Here is a 20,120-nt window from a genome sequence, read left to right as displayed (position 1 = left end):
GCTACCCCCTGGTGGTGTAGTGGTTAAGTGCTACACTGCTAACCCAAGGGTCGACAGACAAATCCGGCAGGTGCTCCTTGGAAACTCTGGGGCAGTTCCACTCTGTCCTATAGTGTCGCTATGAGTCGGAATCGACTCGACAGTGCTGGGTTTGGTTATTTATTTATTTTTTGGTTGTTGCTGTGTGCCGTCCTGTCGATTTTCTACACTTGGAGATCCCACGTGACGGAGTAGAACTGCTCCATAGGGTTTCCTAACCTGTCACCTTTATGGCAGCACATCGCAGGACTTTCTCAGCGGAGCAGAACGGCTGGGTGGATTTGAACCGCTGATCTCTGGATTCGAGCTGAATGCTTAACCACTGCACTCCCTACGCTGTTGAAGCCCGTTGCCATGGAGTCGATTCCGACTCATAGAGACCTTGCAGGACTGCCCCATAGGGTTCCAAGGAACAGCTGGTGGATTCGACCTGCCCAACTTTTGGTTAGCAGGTGTAGCACTGCACACCAGGGCTCCTTATACTCACCATTACCCTCCTTCTTTCAGTCATCTAAAGCCAAAACTAAATCAAACCCGGTGCCGTGCAGTCCGTTCCGACTCACAGAGACCCTACAGAGTGGAAGTGCGGCTGATCCCCTAAAACTGGCATTCCCGTTGATACCCGGGCACTTCCGCTCGGGCAGGCTGTTGTGCGGAATTCTGGGAAATGTAGTCCAGAAGCTGTGTGCAGTTACGATCACTTCCGCTCTTAGAGCGTGCGGTTCCTGCTATGGTTTTCCTGCTTGTGTTTGTTTCTTCTGCGTCTCGAGACACTTCCAGACTCTGTGGACCTGTGTTTGGAACCTGCAAGGACCAGGACATCGATTCAGTGTAAAGAGGTCGCGGCGCAAACGGAGGTTTGAAAGGCGAGGGCGGCTGTTTGCATTCCCCTCGGGAGACTTCCATTTGGGGCGATTCGCGCGTCCCGTGGTTGGAGAAGGGCTTGGGTCGTGCGTCGCCTTATTGGAGGGTCTCCCGGGCTCTCAACTTCCCAATCCACTTTCCTCCGCTTTGCACCCACGCTGCTGCTGCCAGTTCCACTCGCTACAGCATTGGGCGAGTTACTTTCTCCGGTGCTCTGTAAAAAGACGATACTAGTAGTTTAGTGAAGGGGCCCTGGTGGCTCAGTGTTAAACGCTCGGCTGCTAACCGAACGGTAGGCAGTTCAAACCCACCGCCCGATCCTAGGGAAACTGGACCTGGTGATTTATCTGCTCTCGTCAGGATTACAGGCTAGAAGACCATATGGAGCAGTTCTCCTCTCTCCTGTAGGGTCGGTATGAGTCGGAATCGACTCGAGGCCGAGCACCAACAAATACTTTCATGACAGAATTGTCTTGAGAATTAAAAGACGCAGTATAAGCGTCTTAAAATTATTCCTGATACGTCATGAGTGGTACTATCTCGTTGATTCCGAGTCATGGTGACCTTCTGGTTGTTAGTACTAGTATTTAATTTCCTGAGAAGCGCTCCGATAGGGTCCCTGTTAATAAATAGGAAACTGAGGCTTTGATAGACACAGTGATTAAGTCTTCCTTCACAAACCTCTCTGCGATAAGACATAGGTTAACCAAAACCTCTGTTAAAGCTTGTGCAAGGAATTTAAGTTAACCAAAAAGTAAGTTAGCCTTTGCCCTTGTTTCTTGAGAGGACAGTTCTAGGTCTTTGAAATATCCTGAGCAGTTGAGGTGCTTTATTATTTTAAAACCTCCAGACTGCTTGAGGAATTTTCAGATGAAGGGGGCTTGGTCGGGACAGAGTGCACTTAGTGTTCTGATGTGAGCTGCTGTCAGAAATGGGAGCATGTTTCCAAGGATCGGGTTAATTAAGATTATCGAAAAATAACTTTCTATTGTACTTCTTCTTCCTCTCCTTAAAAACCTCTTTTGTAAAAACTGTAAATCAATGACGGTGAATTGCAGATGTGGAGGACTGGGTATTGTCAAATGTTTTTGTGTGTATATTTTAACCACAGTTTTGAAAAAGAGGCTGATTGTAACTGCCCCTCATTGGGCCCTCCTGTTTTTCCTAAACAGGGGGGTCTTCCTGTGTGCATACTGACTAACTGATGGAGTGAACCCTGTATGTTTCCATTTCTTACTTCCTTTTTTTTTTTTTTAGCACTTTGAATCAGAGATGTAGTCAGTTCCTGCTGCAGTGGTCCTGACCCTTGTCTCTGAGTAGGGCTGGAAGATGGATCTTCCTGGATCCTCTCTGACCTCTTTCCTTAGGAAGGAGGGGGCTGTTTCCAGCTGGTCAGAGCGAGGAGAATGAGCTGTGATGTATAGGGGACAGTGAGCAATCATTGCAATTCACAGACTCCTTACTTTGACTGGAAACCCTGATGGCGTAGCGGTTAAGTGCTACAGCTGCTAACCAAAGGGTCGGCAGTTTGAATCTGCCAGGCGCTCCTTGGAAAGTATTGGGCAGTTCTACTGTGTCCTATAGGGTCGTTATGAGTCGTAATCGACTCGACGGCCCTGGGTTTGGTTTTATTTTGGTTGCTTTGACCAGCCCCTGCTTTTCCAAAAGGACTGCACGGAGGTAGAGGCAGTGATGCCTTGGCTACTGGTAGGAGAGGCCCACATGATGAGAACTCGGGGCTTTTCTTCCCTGGAGATTTTCATGTGTATTGTAGATTGTGTGACATGTATTCTGGCATGGGTTAAGATTTAGTTGATAAGTTTCATTCTTTGAGTTTTATGTAAATTAGTACTCTCAAAGAGAAATATAACAGACATCTCACTTCGATTTTAAGTTTTTTTTCGCACCAAACCCGATATTCACTGTAAAGATATTGCAGACCAAATTTCATTCTCCCGTTGGCTTTTCTTTTACCCAGAGTCGCTGATCTCTTCTTTCCTGTTCAGAAGCCAGGCTTACTAAGTGTGACTTTCAAAAGGCATGGCTGAAGGTGGGTGGAAGGTCTGAAACCATCTTGTAACCTTAAATCATTTAATCTCAGTAAAAGGGGAGGCCAGGGTTCAGTCAGTTATATTGAGATTGCCCAGTGGTCTATGATTTATTCTTCTCCTTCCTCTTTATAAGCCTCATTGTATCTGACAGACTTGGAGCCATTCTTTCTGAAATCAAAATGGTCTCTATGTGTATAGAGTAACTGTTCAGAATAAACCTTCTGCTTCAGTTTCTTTGAATGTTGATTATTTGTAATACTCTATGATTCCACACCGTGGGTCTGTGAAGTGGTACGGCTTTTTTCCCTGTTTTAAAGATGAGTCATTTACTTATACTCACCAAACTAGTATAGGTGGAGCTGGGGTTGGAACCTCAGCAGCTTGAGACCAGAGTCTGAGTTCATCATCTCTGGGATATATTCTCTATGAGCCACAGAGAACTGGCTGGAATGAAATCGATTGTACCTTCCAAGCAAGGCTAATGGGCTTGAACTCCTCTATGGTCTTTTAAAAATTCTCAACTATTTAATTTTATTTGATTCCAAAGAATGTTTTGGAGAGGCTTCCCTGCTCTTTCATTAAAGGCCCCTGACAGAGCTTTACGTGTTCTTCTCCAGTTCCTATTTTGCAGTCTCCTTGGCTCTCTTTGTGTTGATCCCAAATTGCCGAGCACTGGCGTAGGCCATGCAGAGACTGGCACATGCCGTGAAGTCCTTATTTTCCTGCATCATGACCGGGAATTTCTCCTTTTAGGCGTTTGGTGTGGACATCTCCGGCCCTGTCAGCTGAGTGGCCAACTTGAGTTCCTCAGTAGAGCAGCCTCCCTTTTTGCGGGGACAGACGGCTTCTGGGGAAAGAGGATAAGCCGCTGCACGTTGGCCTGCAGGGTCCCTGTGGACTTAATCCTCCTGCGTGGATCCACAGAGATCCCGATGGTCTAGAATGCCGGCCACCTTCAGCTGTTCCAAACTGAAGCCCTGGTCAGCTTAGGCTTTGGTGTGATATCGCACTATGTGCACTGCACTATGGGTGCATAGGTCCAGATGCAGGGTGCGGCGCGATGCTGCGGGATTTTACTTGTAGGGCCTTGTGTCTGCGGATCTCCTGCCCTTCCTGGTTGAACCGTGTGGCCGTGCACCGCTGCTTGTCCTTCTGGAAGTGGTGCTTCAGGATCACGCCATTCTGGCTGTATGCTGTGGCTAAGGCCCTCTTCAAAGCCGAACAGCCTAGCAGACTGGAGAATTCAGAAAATACAGAAATAAGCAGAGAAAAAAACTGTTCGAATTACCTGTGACTCCTGAATATAAAGATAGCAACGGCAGTGCTTGAGAGGCATTTCTGTATAGTGGCTCTTTGTGGATGTATGTGTAGTCATTTACATACAAGCGTTTAACAGAATTGATAACGTACTTTCCTTGATGTTTTTCCCCTTGTCTTTCCTAACTGTGGAAATTCCCAAACACCTCCAAGAAAGAAGACACAATGAACTGCTGTATATTGTCATCATCATCCTTATTATTATCGTTACTATTGTAATTACCAAGACTACTTCCTGATTATTTAATGTTTTATTTTTGTATAATTTCAAACCTTTGGGAAAGTTGCAAAAAGAATATAAGGAACTCTCATATATCCTGTACCCTGATTCACCAGTTGTTTACATTTTGCTTACTTGCTTTGTTGATGACTCACGGCCAAATACCATCAGGAATATACCAGTAATCAAAGACAGGCTATTTTCTCTTGCTTCAGACAGGAAGCCTGCAGGTAGCAGGGAAAAGTTGGAAGCCCTGTGGGACAGTTCTCCCCTGGTCTGTAGGGTCGCTATGAGTCGGAATTGACTCGACCAGCAGTGGATTTGGTTTTGGTTAGAAGGGGCTGCTTATAGGGTTTTAGCATAATGTGTTGTTAGCTGCCTTAGAGTTGACCCCAGCCCGTAGTGACCTAGGAATGTGGAACGCCCACTGCCCGGTCCTGGGCCATTCCCTCGATTTGTTGTGGGTCCGGCGGTGTTCTGTAGTGATCCACAGGGTTTTCACTGGCAGGTTTTCAGAAGTAGATCACTAGGACTTTCCATACAGTCAGCCTTAGTCTGGAAGGTCCCCTGAAGCCTGTTCAGCATCGTAGGGTGGTAGCCGTGCATGAGGTGCGTTTCCTGGAAGTCAACCCATGTCTCCTGCGTGGAAGGCAAGTGTCCAACCTTTAAACCACCGATTTGTCATGGCTAAATCGATGGCACTGGGTGGGCTTTAATACACTAGATGCTTTTAAACATTATACTAGGTGAAAGTAGTTAATATTATTATATCTTAGATAACAGTAGGAAACATATTAGATAACATACTGTTGCCTAATACCCAACTCATATTTAAATTTCTTTTTTCTCCCAAAATAAGCCTTCTATAAATGTTTTCCTTTTAGTTCAGGGTCTAATTTATGCATTACCTTTAGTTCCCATATGTCTGTACCCTCCTTTCATCTAGAAAGATTCTTTGGTCTTTTTTGTTCTTGTTGTTTTTGAAAAGTATGGGCAAGTATTTTTCATGTCATCAGTTCAGATGACGCCCTATTGGCAGCGATACTACAGAAGTGTTTAGGTGTCCTTTCAGTGCAGTATGCCAAGAGACCAGTGATGTGGGCTTGTCCCAGTATTGCTGATCTCAGCTTTGTTCACAGGGCTTAGGTGATATCTGCCAAAATCCTCTCCTGAACCATTAGTATTTTACCTTTTGTAGATAATAAATTTGGGGGAGATATCTTTATTATTGGGCATTCTACCGTAAAGACAAACTTCTCCCCTATTTATTTATTCATTCAGATATAAATATGAGCTCAGAATCCCCTCTTCTTTTCAGTTTTGTTCCTTTGTGATCAGTGCTGCTGTGAACTTACACATGCAAGTCTTTATATCGACAAGTCTTTAAGTGGACATGTGTTTTCAGTCTCCTGGGTAAATACCTAGGCAGGGAATTCCTAGGTTGAGTGGTAGTTTCATATTTAACTGCCAAACTGTTTTCCAAAATGGAAGCTATTATTTTCCAGAATTGTGATTTTTAATAAAAACTAAAGTTTTTTTTTTTCTCCAAGCATATTTATCTATTTTATTCCTCTGCGTTTCAATTAGTTTTATCAAAGAAATACATAACCTTAGTTGAAAGCATTCAGGGATACTGTAAGATTTGCCAGCATTTGCATTGTACCTTTTTATGTTGATGAAAAGGCCTTATTAGGACCTTTCTGCTTAGCGACTGGTTTCGCTTATTTTCACACCTTTTAGAAAACAGTTGTCTATGCCAAATTAAATATTGTTGTTAAGGCAACAATATTAGGGAACACAGACACACCTATTTAACAGAGTTTTCAGAGAATACATGGGACCTTCACTCGGCAGCATTCACATCAGAAGTCCACATATCTGACCATGTTCTTTTGGTAAAAATTAAATTTATAAGGATAATCACCTACTACAGAATGTCATGTGCTCTTCCATAGCTGCCAAGAAATAAGAACACTGATAGACTTCTAAGAGTTTTCCACCTTGTTACAATCCCATCGGTAGGGACTCTCTAACTTCCTGTTTTACAAATGACAGAATTGAGGCAAAGAGATGTTGTTAATTTACCAAGATGACATAGCTAGTGAGAAGCTGTACCAGGATTTGAACCCACATATATATATTGACCCCAGAGCTGACTCTTATTCAGTGTGTTATATTGTCTGAAATGCTATTGTACTAGAATCACAGTTGCTACCTTGGGGGCGACAAGGCAGCACTGGTGAGGGGACCACTATGTGGAGCTGTAAGGAGCGTTTACTGGACCCGGACTGATAGCGGTCAAGGGCACCTGGTGTCCACATGTACATCAATCCGTGTGCAACTGCAGCCACCCAGATGGAGACTCTTGGCTGATTCACAATAAGCATCCATGAATGTGGGCAACATCCCTTGCCACCTTTTTATGTCTTTCTTCTCCTTCCCTAGTTCAGCGTTCCTAGGACTCTGTGTATCTCAGGACTCTGAATATCACCAGAAGTAGGAAGAAAAATGAGCACATTCATGGTGAGTGGAGCTTACCTTTTGCTCTTGAAATACCTCCTCACTACACAGATTGAACGCTTGGCTATCTCTTTCTTATGAAGCCTCAAGGAGAACAACAGACGCTTGTTGACGTGTTATTTGCTGGGTACTTGCTTTGTATGTTTTTCACTGACTTTGGATTTTTTTTTTTCTATTATTTTATCTTTTTTTTTTTTTTTCTCAAAAATAAGAGTAATAGAAGGAATAGGAATGAGTAATCCTCACACTTCACTATTCCGTTACTCACTAATTAGCACCTTTTGTTTTTTCATATTCTTTTCCACATGTACTTTTATAAATTATTTGTATTCATTATATACATTTAATTTTAAATTGTTCACTTTTCATTTACCGTTGTGAAGCAGAAGCCCTGATGGCACAGTGGTTGAGAGCTTGGTTACTAACCAAAATATTGGCAGTTCAAATCCACCAGCTGCTCCTTGGAAACCCCATGGGGCAGTTCTACTCTGTCCTTTTAGGGTCACTGTGAGTCAGGACAGCACTTAACAACAACAGACAATGTTGTGAAGCAGTCATTTTTTTGTGGTTATATCATTTTCCAATTGAATTGTTACACCGTTGTATTTTTAACTACTTCCTACTCTTAGACGTTTAAGTGGCTTTAGAATTACGTTGTTTTTAAGTAATATTTTATTGTGTTTTCAGTGAAGATTTACACAACACTTTAGGTTCCTATTCAGCAGTTGCTACACAAATTGACCAATGAAACTGGTTTCATTATTCACCATGTGTGAACATTCTCAGTATTTGTGTTCTAATTGTTCCATCTCCATTAATCTCGTTTCCCTGTTCCCTTACATTCTCATCTTCGTTTTAAAGTAATTGTTGCTAGTTTGGTCTCATATAGATTTTTTTTTAAAGGAACACAGTACTCATTGGTAATATTCTTTATTTCATGAGCCAGCCTAGTATTTAACTAAAGATGACGTCAGGGGCTAGTTTCATTTCAAGGTTTAAAGAGTGTCTCATGGCAGTAGTCTCAGGGAGTCCTCCCGCCTCAACATGTACAGTCACTCTAGTTTGTTTTTTTTAAAGAAATTTGAGGCAGTATCCCACATTTTTTCTCAAACCCTATCAGGGTCCCCCTGTTATGACCCTGAATGGGAAGAGTTAATAGTGGTAGCCAGTCACCATTTTGTTCTTCTGGTCTCTGGGTAGAAGGAGGCCATGGTTTTGTAGACTATTAGTTCTGTAAATTAGTTTCCTCTTTGAGTCTTTGGTTTCCTTCTTTCTCTTTTACTTCGGACGAGTAGAGACTAGTAGTTGTATCATAATTGGCCAGGAATGTTATTGTTTTAAACAAGTACAATGAGATTGGTCTTGTATAAAATATTTTTCCCTAAAACTGAATTCTGAAAAAATTCTACTTTTCTTCAGCCAATGTACCATTTGTCAAAAGTACTTTTTCAGGTGGTACGTCAGCTCCTTGGTAGATGGAGTATTCAAATATGGCACATTCAAATATGTGTAATAGGGCCTGTCTCCGCTACACATCAGTATTACTGTATCTTATCACATTGAAGACCTGGAGTCTTCTTTCTCATGCCGGAGTCATTCCTTGTGTGTGTTTTATTTACTGGTCTATTTTTTTTTTTTTTTGTCCTTCATGTTTTATTTTATTTTCCTGATGTAGTACATAGAATTAGTTTAGGACATCCCTTGGTAATACTAGAAGACTTGTCAGATGTTTGAAGTTCTGTCACTACATTTACTGCGAGCAGCTCAGGGAGGGTGTGCTTGGTCTCTTCATCATTTTAAATGTGTGAAATATGAGAAAGCTGCTTAAGTTTCCACAGGAAACCAAGGATCAGAGGAGTTAGGCATTCTATTCAGCAAAAAGAGCTCTCCTTATAGGGACTTGTATCCAGTAGTGTGGGTGCCTGGAGTGGCATCCTGAGTGATGATTTCCACAAGTGACACTGCTCCTCCCCTGGCTCTTCACTCTGCACCTCCCCTCTCCCGATGTCCACCTCCTCAAGTGCACTGACGCACTCAGAGCCCCATCCAGACAAGCACAACGATTAGCCTGGTTGTGGTATAAAATCTTTAAAAATTCCTCCATGGGGAAAAAAAAAAACCTACATGGTGTTACAAGAAAAATAACAACTTAGGGTAGAAATATTTACAATGTGTATGCCAGAAATAGACATAAAATTTATTGTAGAAATATTACAGGATCATAGTACAGAGGAAAATATCAATATGAATATAGGCAAAGAGCATGAATAGACAAGTTAAAAAGGAGAAAGAGACATGCCACTGAGTATATGAAAAGATGATGGTATTCATTTGTAATTGAATAAATGAGAACTATAAAATGAATTCTTTCCTTATCAGATTACCAAAAGGATGTAAAAAATTTTAACCCCTTTTGTCATCTATGTAGAGTCAGGAATACATACTGTCTTGAAGGATGAGTCAAAAAGGAAGGAAATCGGCCTTTATATGATTACAATTGTAAATGTGCTTAATTTTTACCATTTTAATTTTCATTTGAAATTTATCTTAAATGTTCAGACAGGAGACTAAGATCTACATAAAATTGTATTCTGCAATTTTTAGAACTGATAAATCTACACCATCATTTCTGTGGTACAGATGACATCTGACATGTGAGTCAAAGCCCCAAACTCTAATCATATGATGGTAATTCTGGTGTGGCCAGCCCCCATCCTGTGTCACCTTGTTAGCATAAACTCCCTGGTTTGGTACCAGGGACCATCAGGACTAACAAAAAGGCTCTAATAACTGAGGAGATTCCAAGGGTTTAGAGGCTACCTGCCTGGAACCAGGGACAAAGGCCAACCAAATTCTTTCTTTCACACTTGGAATACCTCGAAGCCTTGAGTTGGGTTGAAATACATAACAACTACAGTAATAATTCAATAATAGCAATAGATAATTTTTACTAAGCACTTACTCGGTTTTAGACAATGTTGCAGGTGATGTTTTTGTGTCTGTGTGTGTATGTATATATATGTAGATGTGTTTCCTTGTATATCCTTGAAAGAAACTTGAGTTGCACAAACCATTGAACAAAGAGGAAATTAAGATATGTAGGGGAACTTGTCCAGGGACCCCTGACTAGTAAGGGCCAGAGCATTAGAATACGCACGCAGGCATGGTGGCTGCAACTCATTGCATGAAATGTTGGAATTCCGGGATGTGGTGTGTGTGTGCCTTGAGGGTTGAGAGCACGTACTACATACCTGTCTAAGAGAGGATACCAAAATTTTATTAGTTTTGCAAACGTTAAAGAGTCTGTCTGTGGTAGGAGGATGGTTGGTGCTATCAAATTCTATTGAAAATAAATTGGCCATGTCATTTGAGGCAGCTGGCAACATGTGTTTCCCAGCATGCAACATTTAGAGTTCTAGGGGTTTAGTCTGTTGACAGCAAGTGGAATACAATGGCTCTCATTCATCACCTCACTCTGGGCGAAGCTAAGAAAAATCCATGTATGGGACTGGCAGGATAGAAGAAGGGCTGAGAAATGTACAGATGATTCATGTTCCCCCAAATTTAGAACAGCTTCCCCCCATTCTCCCAAACTTTTTAAGAGGACAGTAGTTCTAAGATGGGGTATACTCGTGCTTGATGTTGTAGGAATCGGTGACATTCGAGGACGTGGCTGTGGTCTTCACTGAGGAGGAGCTGGGGCTGCTGAACCCTGTCCAGAAGAAGCTGTACCAAGATGTGATGGTTGAGAACTTCAGGAACCTGATGTCTCTGGGTGAGAATAACTTCTTTGAAGGATCTTTATCTCTTCAGATTTTCAAGGTTTTGAATGGTCTTGGAATAGTGACCTGAGTTTTGAGAACTGATTCTCCTCACAACAATTTTCTGTGAAATAAAACCAAGTAGAAAATATCAGAGTTCATTAGGAAGGAAGGAGCACATTGCAGCACACACCCTGGCTGATTGCATGTGTGGTATGAGAACCAGGAGGAGGAGGAGTAATGAAAGCAGACATTGGTTTAGGATTTGGTCCACTTCTGTTTTAGTGATACATATTTACGTATGTCTCTCTGGGTCTTGAAATAAATGGCATTTCTTCAAATGTGTCATTTTAAGAAAAATGTTGGAAAAATAGTGCTTCTGATTACTTCATAAGTGTGCAGTAGAATCGCAAATTTCTAGTAAATTATACCAGTACTGTGTTCATTTTAAAAAGGTTATTTTTTACTCTTCACAGGCCTCCAACCCTTTATACATGATAAATTGCACTTCCAACCAAAATCAAACCCATTCTCATGGAGCTGATTTTGATTCTTACCAAGCCTTTAAAAACCCAAACCAAACCCAGTGCTGTCGAGTTGATTCCGACTCATAGCGACCCTATAGGACAGAGTACAACTGCCCCATAGAGTTTCCAAAGAGGGCCTGGTGGATTCGAACTGCCGACCCTTTGGTTAGCAGCTGTAGCACTTAACCACTATGCCACCAGGGTTTCCACAGCAACCTGTTAGGACAGAGTAAAACTGTCCCATAGGGTTTTCAAGACTGTAATCTTTACAGAAGTTGACTGCCACATCTTTCTCCCCTGGAGTGGCTGGTGGGTTCAAACTGCTAAACTTTTGGTTAGCAGCCAAGCCTTTAACTGACCATCGGGTTTCCTATATTGCACTTAGAAAGGGGAAAAAGGCTTTTGCTGATGAAGGCAGCAACTCAAAAAGAAGAGAGTTCAGATCAGAAGCAGCCACTGGGAATCCTTGTAGATTATTGTCCATTTCTTTTACTTTCTGCCTTCCCTTTTTCCGTCACCCTGATCCAAATTGCTAAACGTCTCTCCTGGATTATTGCAACAGCCTTTCTACCGATTGCCCCGTTTGCAACCTTTCCCTCCTGAATTCTGTTTGCCCCATAGCCATCGAAGTGATACATGGGAAGTGTAAGTCAAATGAAGTCACTCACCTACTCAGAACACTTGGTGGCTTATTATATTTCTTAGAGTGGTTCGTAGAGCCCCACACAGTCTGGTCGTCAGCCCTACTTCCTCTCTGAATACACAATCTTACCTTTTTTTCCCCTTCCTCAATGTGTATCTGGCACATCATCTTCTTTATTTCTCAGATGTACCACAAATATTGTATTAATCTCTTACTGGTAGAAACTTGGTGGCCTAAAACAACACAAATTAATTATCATTCAGTAGTGTAGGCTGAAGTCCAATGTGGGTCTCTCGGGGCTAAAATCAAGATGTCAGCTGGGCTGCTTTCTTTTCTGGAGAATGTAGGGAACATCCATTTCATTGCCTTTTTAAGCTTCTAGAAGCTGCAAAGTTCTTTGCCTTGTGGCTCTAGCCCTCCAGTTGCAAGGCCAGCGATATTGCATCACTGTAACTATCTTTCTGTGGTCACATTTTCCTCTGACTCTACTGCCTGGCTCTTCCACTTGTAAGGGTCCGTTTGAATATATTGAGCCCACCACATATTGTAGGATAATCTTCCTACTTTAAGGTTAGCTGGTTAGGAGCTTAAATTCCATCTGTCACCATAATTTTCATTTGCCACGTAACCTGACATATCCTCAGTTTGGGGAATTAGGATTTGGAAATCTTTGTGGGACTGTTATTCTGCCTACTGGACACCTCTGCCTCAGATCTCTTTACTCGCTCTTTGTCTGTCTGGGGTACTTCTCCACCTAAAATTTTCCTGATCCCCTTCCTTATGCCACTCTGGCCTCTTCTCTGTTTTAACGTCACGCGAGAAGCCTTGTCTCTCCACCCTGTTAAAATACCATCCTCCTTTATTCTCCTTGCCCTCTCTTATTTTGTCATATCTACTTTTTGTTTATCTGCTTATCATCTGTCACTCCTACTGGTATGTTTTCTCTAAGAGTGAAAGATTTTTGGCTGTTTTGTTTACCCTTCCCTCCTCAGAGCCTAGAATTGTCTGTGGATGTGGCAGGTGTCTACTTATTTGTTGACTTAATGGATTGAATTAATGTACAGAGGGACCTCTCTGTCCTCCTGAGTCATAGAGATAGCTGATAGGTGATGCACAAACCAGAGCGAATGAAGAATGTCACAGAACATTTTGTCTTCTGATGAACGTCTCTCCATGTTCTAATCTCTTGGGTGCCCTTGTGGTGAGTGTGTGTGTACGCACGCGTGCACATGTAACAGTTAACCCACATCCTAGGAAAACACTTAAGCATTGTGGCTGTGACTGTGCTGATATACTTTCCATGTGGCTTTCCTGGAACCTTTCATCAGGGGCATATTCATTTCTCGAACGAAATACTACACCTTTATATGAGGATTCTGATGTCTACTTGTGAGACAGGCACTCCTACAAGAAAAAAAAAATCTCCTTCCTGAGATTTTAGACAATTAACCAGGACAGCTTGATTTCCCTTGAAAAATTTGACAGCTGCTGCCCATTTGCTCTTCCGAAGTCCACATCACATCACTACTCCTAGGTGTCCCCTTCCCTGAGCTAGAGGGGGCAGACTCAATATGGAAGGAACGTGAGTCAGACGGCTCAGTGTCGCCTATATTCCCGATCATTTCAACTTTGCATTAGAACATTTTACTTAACGAAGGGGTTGATAACTTCCTGATCCAAACTGTTCCAACATTTTCAAGCATAAACTGTAGTCATAACAGCATCTTCTGTTGTAACCAGTGGAAGTATTTCATGTTTGTGTAGATTTACGTATGACTTCAGAAAGCATTTACTGTTACAGCTTGTGATTAGGCTGTAGATATTTTCTGTTTTTTTTTTTTTTTTAAATGTTCATTACAAATTTTAAAATTTATTTTACAGCTCACTAATAGGCTGTAGTCTTCAATTTGAAAAACTGTTGTGAGCATTCAGTTCATCTAAATCCACCGATTTTCAGTGCTCTGTTTTCAAAGAGACAGCCCAGAAGGCTCTAAGGGAACCTGTGATAGGCCCTCGTGCTTGGTTTCCACTGAAGTGACTTTTTGCCTTGGATCTTCTCCTCGGCACCATCATTCCTGGTGGACCTTGGCTCCGGTACAGCCTTTTGGTTTCCCAACAAAACTGCAGCTTCCTTCTCCTTCCCTATTTTACAGCACTTACTTGGATGCCTTTTTGTTTCTGTGACTTGACTTAAATGTTCACAGAAACGTCAAGCAGGGATTTATTTATCCATTTAGTGTGCACTTGTTGAGTGCCCACCATGTGCCGTGCAGTCTTCTGGACACAGTTATAAAGCAGGAAGTAGTGCAAATGCTTGTGCTTATTGATACTGCGTTGTAGTCAGAAAGACATACAATTAACAAAAATGACCTAGTTAGAGTGTCACAGGGGAATAAGTGTTGTGTAGTATAGAGTCCTATAGGGTCGCAATGAGTCGGAATCGACTCGACAGCACTGGGGTGGGGAGTATAGAGTCAAGGGGGATGGAAGTTGCCAGAGGAGAATCGGCCATGCACAGGGTTTATTATTTGACGTTGACTCGTTGATGGACTGACAGTTGAGCAGTGACCTCAAAGAAGTAAGGAACCATCCAAGGAAGTAGCTTATGTGGGTTAAGTTCAAAGCAGAATGCAAGTCGCTTTATACGATGGGCTTTTCAGAAAATTACACTGTGCCCTTTTATTTTTTTTCTCTCCTCCCCGTCTCTGTCGTCAAAGGTTAGCTTGTATTGGTTCGTTTTTTTCCCCTGGAGATTGTGAAGGTCTGAATTACTGTCAGATTTCAGAATAGTGTATGTCATCACTTCAACTTTTTTTTTCCCCTTTGTCCTTATGAAGGAATCTTCTCAGCCAGACCTAAAGGAGCACTCTCTGCACATATGCCTTATTTTATTCATTAAGCGATAGTGTAATCTTCTCCGAAATCTCCAAGTCATTAGAACCATTCTAGGGCCTCTCAGTTCTTTAGGGATAGAAGTAATTTTCCAATAAAATAAACCAAGACAGAGTTCTACACAAACTGTTTAAACACCTGCTGAAACTAATGAGGCAGCTTTTAATTGAGTATTCCTACAGGAAGGAAAGAGACGTTCTACTCTGTAAAAATTTCCTTCAAAATCCCATTGCTCTCAAGTCGATTGCGACTCATAGCAACTCAGTGTGACAGAATAGAACTGCTCTATAGGGTTTCTAAAACTGTAGATCTTTACAGAAGCAGCAGACTGCCACATCTTTCTCCCGCAGAGCAGCTGGTGGATTCGAGCCTTGTACCTTTCGATTAGCTGCTGGGTGCTTAACCACTGTGGCACCAGAGCTCCTCTATTAATTGAGGTGTTTACTGAAAAAATAATCTGAAAGTATGCACACTTTTGATTGTGTTATTGCTTTCCTTAAAGTTTTATATATTCATTTTAGAAATTGGTGTTTGGTCTTGTTAATACTTAGTGGGTTGGAGCCCAGTGCATCTGTTCTTGTTTTTGATAGTGTGTAAATAGGAGAACATGATATGCAGTGGAAAAGATGAACTGAACTTTCTCTGGGTTCAGTAATGTCCCATTCCCTGACTAAGTATGAAATAATGAAAACTCTTAACAAATCTTTCACCTGTCTATATCTCTGAATTCTCTGTCCTTACAGGAGGCAAGAACTCAAGGCTGGTGGAGACTGTTCCACAAGCAGAAGCACAGGAGGACATTTCCAGCTTGCATATCTGGCAACAAATTGCAGGTGACTTAACCAGGTGTCAAAATTCCAAGATAAATAAGTCTCAGTTCTACAAACAAGGTGATTCATCCTCTCCAGTTGCAGGAGGACTAGTTAATATTCACACAGGAGAGACACCTCACCAGTGTAACAAGTGTACAGAAACCTTCAGTGATGTCTCCAGCTTTGATCATCATCAGCGTTCACACTCAGAAAAAAAGTCTCTCACGTGTAGTGAGTGTGGAAAAAGCTTCCGTTATATCTCAGGTCTTCGTAATCATCAGAGAGTTCACACGAGAAAGAACCGCTATAAGCGTGATGAGTGTGGTAAGGAATTTAGTCAGAGCTCACATCTGCAAAGTGATCTGAATGTCCACACTACAGAGAAACTGCACAAATGTGAGGAATGTGGGAAATGCTTCAGTCATAGAGCAACACTCACTGTTCATTGCAAAGGCCACAAAGGAGCAAAACCTTATAAATGTAAAGAATGTGGGAGGGCTTTTAATTATCTTTTTCATTTTCAGGAACATCAGAGAATCCACACTGGAGAGAAAACATTCACATGTGATACATGTGGTAAGAACTTTCGTTGTAGAGCAGCATTTAATACTCATTGCATGGTCCATACAGGAGAGAAGTCTTGCAAATGTGAAGAGTGTGGGAAAAGCTTCGCCTGTAACACATATTTTTATACCCATCAGTGTGTTCGAAGAGGAGAAAAACCTTGTAAGTGTGAGGAATGTGGTAGGAGCTTCATTCATCCTTTGCAATTTCAGGACCATCAAAGAGTTCACATTGCAGAAAATCCATATATGTTCAACCTATGTGGAATAGGCTTCATTTACAATTCAGATTTGCATTCCCATCAGGCAGTCCACACTGGAGAAAAACCATATAAATGTGATATGTGTGGGAAGGGTTTCAGTCAGAGTTCATATCTTAAAGTCCATCATAAGATCCACAATGTAGAGAAACCTTTTAAGTGTGAGGAATGTGGACAAGGCTTCCATTGGAGTTCAAGACTTCAGGTTCATCGGCTGATCCATACTGGTGTTAAACCATACAAATGTGAAGAGTGTGGGAAGGGCTTCAGGCAGGCTGCACATCTTTTGACCCATCAGAGAGTCCACAGTGGAGAAAAACCGTTTAAATGTGAAGAATGTGGCAAATACTTCAGTACTAGACAAAATCTTCACGTTCACTGTAGAATCCATAAAGGAGAGAAATCCTACAATTGTGTGGAGTGTGGGAAGGGCTTCAGGCAGGCTGCACATCTGTTGACCCATCAGAGAGTCCACAGTGGAGAAAAACCATTCAAATGTGAAGAGTGTGCTAAGTACTTCAGTAGTCGATCAAATCTGAAAACTCATCTTAGAATCCACACAGGAGAAAAATCATATAATTGTGAGGAGTGTGGGAAGGGCTTCAGGCATGCTGCGAATCTTTTGACCCATCAGAGAGTTCACAGTGGAGAAAAACCATTCAAATGTGAAGAGTGTGGGAAGTACTTCAGTAGTAGAACAAATCTTCAAACTCATGGTAGAATCCACACAGGAGAGAAATCCTATAATTGTGAGGAGTGCGGGAAGGGCTTCAGGCAAGCTGCACATCTTTTGACGCATCAGAGAGTCCACAGTGGAGAAAAACCCTTCAAATGCGAAGAGTGTGGAAAGAGTTTCTGTCAGAATTCACACCTTCAAGCCCATCAAAGAGTCCATAATGAAGAAAAGCCATACAGATGTGAAGAGTGTGGGAAGGGCTTTAAGTGGAATGAGAATCTTAACACTCATCGGAGGGTCCACACAGGAGAGAAACCATTTAAGTGTGAGGAGTGTGGTAAGTACTTCAGTCATGCCTCAAGTCTTCAACATCATGAGCTTGTACACACTGAAGAGAAACCGTACAAACGTGTGTGGTAAAATTCATCTTCACAGCTACAATCTCAGCAGAGAGTTCACACTGGGGAGAAACCTTAGTAGTGTGAAACTTGTGGTAACAGCTTCATTTGAAGTTCAGATCTTATAAATCACAAAATCCATGCTGGTGATAAATTTTCTGAAAATGGTAATAGTGGTAAGGATATCTGAGAACCCTCACAGGAAAAAATTATACAAAATACAGGCTTTTAAAAATATATGTGAAACCTGAATTCTTGTAATGCTTAGATCTCTATTTCTGTTAAGAAGATAGGTTGATGACAAGGAAGCAATTGAAAAGAAGCTAATCCTTACAGGTCATTAAAAATCGAAATCACTACACCCACTAGATGATATTAAAAATCACAATGGAAAATAGTAAGGATTGTTGATGATGTGGAGAAATTGTAACGTTCGTCCTCCGTAGGTGGGAGTGTAAAATGGTGCAGCTGCCGTGGAATACAGTCAATTCCTGTCTTCATTTCTTAGTATTGTTGTAACACAAATTCCACAGATTGGTGGCTTTCAAGAACAAAAATGTATTTTTCATAGTTCAGGCAGCCAGAAGTACAAATTCAGAGTTTGTTTTCTAGAGGGAGATCTTTATTTCAGCTTCTAGTAGGAGGCAACCCTTGGAGTTTCTGGGCTTGTAAATTCATCTACCTCCATCTTTGTCGGCTAGTGCCTGTCTTCCCTGGTGTCTGGGTATGTCTGCGTCTCTGCTGGTCCTTGTATATATATAACTTAGAAGCTGTTAGGGTTAGGGTCTACCTGCACTGGGTTGACCTCAACTGATTGATTAGTTTCATTACATTAGATGGTGTTTTGGAAGTCCATTACGTTACATCCACAGGAACAGGGATTAAGATTGGAACACGTTTTATGGGCACACTGTTTAATCTATGATTTAAAAAAAGAAAAAAAAAAAACGTTGCCTTCGCGTCAATTCCAATACATAGTGACCCTACAGGACAGAGTAGAATCATCCCATATGATTTCCAAGGAGCATGTGATGGATTCAAACTGCAGACCTTTTGGTTAGCAGCTGTAGCCCTTAACTACTACGCCACCAGGGTTTTCTCAATCCATGATTGTTCCTCAAAAACTTAAACATAATTACCACATGACCCAGTCGTTAAACTCCTAGGTGTATACCCCATAGAATTGAAAACATAAAAAAATACTTGTACACAAATGTTCATAGCCATACAATTAACAGTAAGTAAAAGGTGGAAACAACCCCAATATCCTTCAGTGGATCAATGTATAAACAAAATGTGTTGTATACGTAATATGTAGCCATAAAGAGAAATGAAATACTAATACATGCTAAAATGTGGATAAAACATTATGCTAAGCCAAACCTAGAAATGGTCGTATATGATTCCACTTGTATGCACTATCTGTAATTTGTAAATCCATAAGAGAAGTTTGGTGTTTACCAGGGAAAACGGGAAGTGACTGCTTAATGGACGCAGGGTTTTCTTCTGGGGGATGAAGATGTTTTGGAATTTAAGAGGTGGTGGTTTCACAACATTGTGAATGAACTAAATGCCACTGAATTGTAGACTTAACAGTGGTTAATTTTATACGTGAGTTACTTTAATAAAAACATTTAGAAAAAAAACTACATTAAATTTTTTTGCTGGACCTCCCCTCCAGAAAAAATAGAAACTAAATTGTAAAACTAGAAGAAACTGCAGTTGTCTTGGAGTTGATGCATTTAATAGATAATGGGCTAATATTACTAATGTGTATTAAAATATAAACAAATTGAGAAGGGGAAAGCAAACGCCAATAGAAAAGTGAGCAACAAATTTGGACAGACATTTCAGATGATATAATCATGACCCTTGAAAATATGTTCCACGACACTCACAAATTAAAGCTACAGTGAGTTACCATTTCTTACCATTAGATTGAGAAAACATAAAATGTTTAATAGCTCATCATGTTGGAAAATTTGGGCAAAAAGTTATACTGTCATACATTGCCACTTGGAATGTAAGTTGATATAAGCAATATAGTAGGAAAATTGAAAATATTTTAAAAAGATACATAACACTTAACTCTGCAAACCTCATTTTGTGAATTTATCATTAAGATGTATCTTCAACAGGATGAAGATGCAAGCATACAAGGTTATTTACTGCGGCATCCTTTCTAACGGGAAAATCGCTGGAGACCACTTCAGTGCCTGTAGATTGGGGCATTGTTACATAAACCACACAATGCAGTTTTATGCAGTTGTAGAGAGGATGTACTTATATGGAGTGATTTTCAGGCTATATTAAGTGAAAAAAAGCATGCTACCTACCTGTCGTAGACGCAAAAAGGGAAAATAAGGAAATGTACATATATCTGATTAGCTTCTGAAGAAAGAACTATAGGAATAATAAACTGGGAAATAAATTGGTGTACAGTGGTTAGGTTAAACGTGAAGGAGGTGCTGCAGGAGTCAGAAAGGAGTGGAAGGTATGGAGAGGGTGGCGCGTCTCTAAAATCAAGAATGGGGATAAAGTAAAAATCACAACAAATTAACGTGTATGTATTTCAAA

General features: G+C 41.2%; 1 protein-coding gene and 1 pseudogene across 1 annotated transcript; one reads left to right on the top strand and one right to left on the bottom strand.

Annotated features, from left to right (window-relative positions):
- Positions 1-732: 732 nt before the first annotated feature.
- Positions 733-19,168, top strand: LOC126085094 (zinc finger protein 234-like). Its single transcript, XM_049900096.1, has 4 exons — positions 733-896; positions 6,937-7,014; positions 10,660-10,786; positions 15,578-19,168. The coding sequence occupies exons 2-4, from the start codon at positions 7,000-7,002 to the stop codon at positions 17,563-17,565; spliced, it is 2,130 nt and encodes a 709-aa protein (XP_049756053.1). The 5' UTR covers positions 733-896; positions 6,937-6,999; the 3' UTR covers positions 17,566-19,168.
- On the bottom strand, positions 3,554-5,727 carry LOC126086277 (60S ribosomal protein L13-like; annotated as a pseudogene).
- Positions 19,169-20,120: the final 952 nt, after the last annotated feature.

Source organism: Elephas maximus, chromosome 11, assembly GCF_024166365.1.
Source record: "Elephas maximus indicus isolate mEleMax1 chromosome 11, mEleMax1 primary haplotype, whole genome shotgun sequence".
NCBI lineage: Eukaryota > Metazoa > Chordata > Mammalia > Proboscidea > Elephantidae > Elephas > Elephas maximus.
Note: the sequence above shows the minus strand (reverse complement) of the source record. Positions and strands in the feature narration are given on the sequence as shown.

Excerpts from the sequence above, each read along its gene's own strand:
- LOC126085094 (XM_049900096.1), top strand. Across the intron at positions 10,787-15,577 it reads CAGGAACCTGATGTCTCTGG|GAGGCAAGAACTCAAGGCTG; the intron begins GTGAGAATAACT and ends CTGTCCTTACAG.